The following is a 6,558-nucleotide window of genomic DNA, read 5'->3' as shown; positions in this document are numbered from 1 at the left end:
TTTTTTTTTTTTGCTGGAAGTTTGCAACCCTATTAGTTAGGTTGCTTACTCTTTAAAATACCAGAATAGGGAGGATGGAGTAGGTTTAACTTTATTAGATTGATCAGCATTGCTGAACTATGAAATATTTTGGTTGTAGTGTATTTTTTGCATACAGGTATAACAGGATAGCTTTAGTGTTTGTTTGTTTTTTAACTTGAGTTTGAACTTATACAAAATGCAGCAAGATATAAAAAAAATCAGTTTTATTGATTAAAAAACACTATATCGGATTCATATCGGTATCGGCCGATATCCAAATTTATGATATCAGTATCAGTATCAGACATAACAAAGTGGTATGTGCCATCTCTAGTATGTAGTCCATGTGCCACAAAAGAGAGATAAACCAGTCTAATAGAAAAATATATGTAGGTTTAACATCTTAACGCTCCTCCCCATCTGTGTTTCAAGCTGTTTGCAGGCATGCATGCGGTAGGAACATGGAGTGTGCTGCGCCCAACACATGCCGCTGCAAACCAGGCTACACTGGATCTAGCTGCCAAAAAGGTAAAAAGCAATAGCATTAGAATTTATTTTTTAATAATTTAAGTGTAAAATAATTGTTTTCCCATATTTTATTAGCCATCTGTGATCCGGGGTGCAAGAATGGTGGGGTTTGCATTGCACCAAATGTTTGCCAGTGTCTCAGAGGATACCATGGAGAGACTTGTCAGGAAGGTAACGTTTGCTTCTGTTTCCAAGTTAATCCAGTTCAGGATCTATTTAATGCACATTTTTAGTATAACATACTGAGACAACAAATGAATTAAAGGCTTAAAACTTAAGAATGATTAACTTTTATAATAGCTTATAAATTCTTCAACTACCTCTGGTAGCTGCTATGAAGCTCACTTAACCATTAAGTAATACTGTAAATAACACCACCTCATGTATACAAGTAACAACCTGAGGTGATGAAAAGTGAAGTGACAAACACTACACTTCCTCTAATGTCCACTTGAGGCTGCCTCCAAAAAGTATGTCAATCCCATTGAGCCCCATGTTTAAAAAAAATCCAAATTTACAGCAGAAATAAAAATATTTACAGCCTAAAACAAAAACTATTTCTTTATAAGTAACCCAGTTAAACTGTATTAAGGCTTAAAATTGCACAGGGTTCAGTGAATACAGGCACTAGCCGTCACTTTAGTTAATCAGAGTCATTTAACTGGACCTCTGGACTATGTTTATAGTATTGGTGCCTGTTGGGGCATTTTTAGTAGACAGGTAATATGGTTTGCTGTGCAGTCCCACATGTTCTGTGAATCGTCATTATTTTATCTTTTTGTTACTTAATGCTAATTAGCGGGTATGTAAGTGTGGGTGTGAAGCTAATATTGAGCTCTCAAAATAAGTCTTCACAAACCAATGACTGATGTCGCAGTGGTTATGTCCACTTTTATTTACAGTCTATAAGAGCATGCACTAAAAATATGTCAGTATTACATCTCATTTCTAAACTCCATGTGTGCAGCCTTGTGCAGGTCACCATGCGAAAATGGAGGCACCTGTGTGGGACTGCAGACCTGCTCCTGTCCTTACGGGTTTGTTGGTCCTCGATGTGAAAGAAGTGAGTTTACTTCTTTTATATCAATATCAGTGAAGATCTTTTAAAACAGCAGTACATTTGTATACATTGTTCTTTTGTTTCGGGTATTTCTTTCTAATTTTACGGTCTTAATTTACAATATTTTTTTAAAAACGTTTTCTTTCATAACTGTTATTGTGGTCTCTTCCTATTAAAAGGGAGGTCTTCCTCCCCACTTTCGCTAAGTGCTGTTCAAAGGGGATTGTCTGATTATTGGATTATTTTGTCTCTAATGTTGTAGAGACAAAACTCGTCAAGGCCACAAAAATCAACATAAAAATCCACTGAATTGAATTCAATAAATGTTGGGTTTTTTTTGTTGGTTGCAGTGGTGTGTAGCCGTCACTGTCAAAACGGAGGCCAGTGTGCATCTCCAGATGAGTGCATGTGTACACCAGGCTGGACTGGACCGTCCTGTGAGACCGGTGAGTTGTGTTACTCATGCTGTAGGGGGCAAAGATCTGATTTAAGTTTAGGGTAAAGTTTAACTGCAAATTTTGTTTTCCAGCTCTCTGCTGCCCTGTCTGTCTGAACGGAGGTTCGTGTGTTCGACCGAATACCTGCGAGTGTCCTCACGGTTTCTACGGTGCACACTGTCAGAACGGTAAATCTACAGCAGGCTAGATTCAAAGCTTAAAGTGTCTAAAAGCATCTAAATTGGGAGCTATTCTGGTTTTTACCTTTTTCAAAATCACAAAAATACTGTTTTAGTGGTTGATTGTCATATTAAACATGACCAGTTTTTCAAATAATCAGGTTATGTATGTGTAGTGTATTAATAGAGACTGTTTATCCTAATACTGACATTACAGATGTCTGTTGGTGAGGACTAGCCAATCAGAAGAAAGCTAGGTTAAATGGGGAGGGGCTAAGAGGCCTTGTTTCAGAAAAAAGATGAGCTGAGGGGCCCAGTAGAAGATAAATAAGGATTATTTTGAGCTGTTAATCATGCAAAGCTACTGGAGTGCAATAATATAGGAAAAACAGGACTTTTTCTAATATATTTTTTCTCCTCCAGCTGTCTGCAACCCTCCCTGTAAAAATGGTGGTCTGTGTATGAGAAACAACGTCTGCTCATGTCTGCAGGGGTACACAGGGAGACGGTGTGAGAGAAGTAAGCACTTCTTCTTCATCTCCTGGTCATCTTCCTTGTCTGCAGATGCTCCAGTTACTTTAATTATCACTCAGTTGCTTTTAAAGATGACGAAGTGGACGAACTTGTGTCACTTTAATTTCCAGATTGTGTGCTTTTACTGTCATGTTTTGGACAAACTAAAGAATTAATTGATTAAAACTGTCTCCCTCATTCCTCCTCTCCAGGCGTGTGTGAGCCCATGTGCATGAACGGCGGGCGGTGCGTTGGTCCAGATGTTTGTGATTGTCTGTCCGGTTGGCGAGGGAAGAGATGTGACAAACGTACGTGTAATGATCCGTAACGCTCAGGCAGACACGAACACCTGAACACTTCTTCTGCTCTCTTCTTATGTTGACCTACAGTCAGAGTACAGCCTCTTTCACTTCTAAGGGTTTACATGTTTGGGGATAAAAAACATCCTTAGCAGAACTGGAAATGAGGTAAATACAACCTCAGATGAAAAACATTAAATAAGAACATATTTTTGCTCAGTTTAAGGTCCTTGCTTCACCCATGATCCACATCTCCAGTAGGTTTCATGAAATTCTGCTCTGTAGTTTTTGTGAGGTGACAAACAACGCTGCAAACGTTCCTCTGTTCTCGCCTTGCTTTCGTGCCGACCTCCTGAGCACGCAGCGAGTTTCTCAGACTGACCTGGCAACACCTCCGCAGAGGTGCTTCACATGTGGAAACCATCAGGTGTAGTGCCTGCAGAGTTTCACTTGACTGACCTTTGACCCTCGCAGAGTGGTAACAGTTACCTAAGAGACAGAAGTTCAAAAGAAGAAGAGATTAATTACAGATAAGTGTTACCTGCTGACTTGCTCAAGCTTTCTTAGGAGAACTGTTGTTACCCTCAAGTCCTACTCCGGTCAAAGTGATTTAAATGTGTCATCAGAGTGAAGGCGGGGCTCTGTGTGGACTTCTGTGACCACAAAGACCACATGACACATCCTTCAGTTGGACTCCAGCTGTGAGAGCCGTGGCTGTGTGCTGTGATTGACATGTCGGGTGTGAGCACAGCCCTGCACCTCAGCTATTTAAAAATGTAGATGTCAATTTGTTAATTTACATTATGTATTAAGTGAATGAAAAACAGAACAAATATTTGATGATGATGATGATGATGATGTTCAGAGCTTTCTGTCATCGTGTGTCCTCTCAGCCAGCTGTCTGCAGAAGTGTCTGAATGGAGGCGAGTGCGTCGGTCCAAACACCTGCCACTGCGCCCCAGGGTGGCATGGCACGCTGTGTCAGATCCGTGAGTATCAAAACCAAACACACACTCATAGGTACACTAGAGGGACAACAATAAGACAACCTCCAAAACAGGAAAGGCCTTACAGGTGAAGGACACTCACAGCTTTTCCTTCCTACTCTGCTTTTTTTTTTACTACTTTTGCCTTTGGCTAGCCTCAGTGTCATTTCTGGTAGCAGTAGTGACACTGAGGCTGGACCTGGACCCTAAAGAGGTTGCACAGGTAGTCCAACTCCTCCAGGACGCCACATCAATACATGCCATTGTCAGAAAGTTTGCTGTGTCCAGGATTATGTAGGAGATCCCAGGACACAAACAGTTACTTTAGTTTAGGGTCTGATGTGTTATAGTGCAGGACGTTAGGCTGCCTGTAACATCGTTCAGCATGAACAGCTTGGTGGTGGGTCAGTCATGGTCTGGGGAGGAATATCCCACAGACCACTGCAGGCTACACAACCGTACCCTGACTGCCATGAAATCCTTGGACTGACTGTCAGACCATATAATGGCGCAGTGAGTCCCGGGTTGCTCCTGGTGCGCGACAAAGCCCAGCATCATGTGGTGAGAACAGGCAGGAAGCATGGAGGACGTAGGCATCGATACCATTGATTCGTTGTCACACTCAACAGAACTCCTCTTGGACATTATGTTTTGGTCCGTCTGACACCACAAGGTTGCACCTCAGACTGGGACACCATCCAAGGTTCCCGAGGTTGTCAGTCTTGCATAAAAACTACAGAGAACAGTTTTGAGTTGTTGCAATGAAATTCCAAGAAACGGGATCAGCCCACTGCATCATTTCTTCACTCTGATTTTCAGGGTGTCTTTGAATTCAGTAGGTTGATCATTTTCATTTCTGTCAAATGATGTGGCAGTCCATGTTAGTACAGATATGTTTCTCTCACAGGCCCACTAAATATAAAGTAAGAGCTTTTTTTAAATCTCATTTTGTTTCAGAAATGTTTTCTTTGTGCCTTGAATGATAAACTTCAGCTGGGATTTTACAGAGAACGTTGTAGCAGGACTGATTTATTTGATCTTCTAACTGTGTATCTGTTGCTGTTGTGTCTCAGCTCTCTGTGAGCAGAAGTGTCTGTACGGCAGTCGCTGCATCCGGCCGAATGTCTGCGCCTGCCAGAATGGATTCTCTGGGTCGTTCTGCGCCAGGAGGGTAAGAACTGAATATGGAGCCTCAGTTTAAAGAGGAGAGCATCTACTTGTTAAGTGTTTTCTGTGTCTTGGCCTCTTATTTGTTACTCCTTGTTTGGAGGAACGTCACTTTTTCCAGACTGTCAGATTCGCAGATGAGAGACAGAAGACTCGCATGAAGAAAAACAGAAACACATGAGTCCGTCCTCATGAACTGGCCACTTACAGACGATGATGTATTGAAGCCAAACGCTGCTCTATATGTTTGGATTTTACAAGCTGCAGTTCATTGCCACAGTCCAGCCTCACGTTACAATCACATGTCATGTATCATTGTTATTATTTTTCAAACTTCCCAGTAACTGAAGCTGTTTTGTTTGTTTTGCACCAGCTGGAGGACAGACAAAGTGCAGGAATTTCAGCAGAGAAAGACATACAAAAGTTCTGCATGCGAATCTTTAAAGAGGAAGTCATGAGTTACGGAGGTTTGGAGGATGAGCAGGAGTGTTAGGTTAGGCCAATGGTTCCCAAAGTTTTTTTGCTGGGCCCCCCTTTGTTTTACAAGAAAAAATAAAAATTACGTGTGGATGAGGAATACAGAGTTCGTCATCCAACGTCAAAGTTATGTGCCTTTTTTCACATTTACATCAGATGAATTGCAGAATGACAGAGACAAAATACTGTTAATCTGACTATCTTCAGGTTTTACACGCTTACATATGCACACGCAGTTACTGTCCCTCCATTTACAAAGGCAGAGGCGTCACGGTGTGATTATTGGATTATTAGTGAAAAAGTAAAACTAAGGCATTCAAAGTGCCACGGTGAATTAAAATGAAATATTCAAAAGTTAAAACAATATTATTTACAGTATAGAAAAGATATACAAGATATAAAAAAAACAGAGGAATGCTAAAAGTCTTAACAGAGACGATGCAGATAAAATGGCAGAAAATAGAAGTTAAGACAAAACAAAGACAAAAAAAGTACAAAAAGTGAAAATAATCAAGTGTAGGGAGATAAAACACCAACTACAAGATACAAAATAAGGTTAAATTTCTGCTGTTTGTGTCTTTTTGCTTCTCAGTGATGATCTGTGTAGTTATCCAGCCTCATGTTTTTATTTGTTTTGTTTTTTCCAGCTGCCTATCACACGAGGCTGACACCAAACAGCCGGCGGTAAAACCCTCAGGTGATCTGGAAAGCACCAAGACGTAATCAGACTCCAAAGGTCACCATCAGCTGAGCTTAGCATGGAAACTAGTGATGCCGACATACAAGACGGAGAAAAAGGCAGCTTATCCCTCGTTTTTGTGCTAAGCTAAGCTAACACGTGGACAACCTGGGGCCCGTTCTTCGTACCTCGCTAAGTAAGTTAGCTGGATT

At 41.0% G+C, this 6,558-nt stretch overlaps 1 protein-coding gene across 1 annotated transcript in view; it reads left to right on the top strand.

The window, feature by feature from the left end:
- Positions 1-6,519, top strand: part of LOC102208912 (von Willebrand factor D and EGF domain-containing protein) — a 36,986-nt gene extending 30,467 nt beyond the window's left edge. Inside the window, exons 25-34 of the mRNA XM_005738702.2 lie at positions 454-549; positions 625-720; positions 1,517-1,612; positions 1,960-2,055; positions 2,139-2,234; positions 2,649-2,744; positions 2,951-3,046; positions 3,931-4,026; positions 5,097-5,194; positions 6,315-6,519. Coding sequence (XP_005738759.1) covers positions 454-549; positions 625-720; positions 1,517-1,612; positions 1,960-2,055; positions 2,139-2,234; positions 2,649-2,744; positions 2,951-3,046; positions 3,931-4,026; positions 5,097-5,194; positions 6,315-6,335 — 887 coding nt within the window. The 3' untranslated portion in view covers positions 6,336-6,519. The remainder of the gene's footprint in view (positions 1-453; positions 550-624; positions 721-1,516; positions 1,613-1,959; positions 2,056-2,138; positions 2,235-2,648; positions 2,745-2,950; positions 3,047-3,930; positions 4,027-5,096; positions 5,195-6,314) is intronic.
- Positions 6,520-6,558: the final 39 nt, after the last annotated feature.

Source organism: Pundamilia nyererei, unplaced genomic scaffold (assembly GCF_000239375.1).
Source record: "Pundamilia nyererei isolate P.nyererei 1_Seehausen unplaced genomic scaffold, PunNye1.0 scaffold00085, whole genome shotgun sequence".
Taxonomy (NCBI): domain Eukaryota; kingdom Metazoa; phylum Chordata; class Actinopteri; order Cichliformes; family Cichlidae; genus Pundamilia; species Pundamilia nyererei.
Note: the sequence above shows the minus strand (reverse complement) of the source record. Positions and strands in the feature narration are given on the sequence as shown.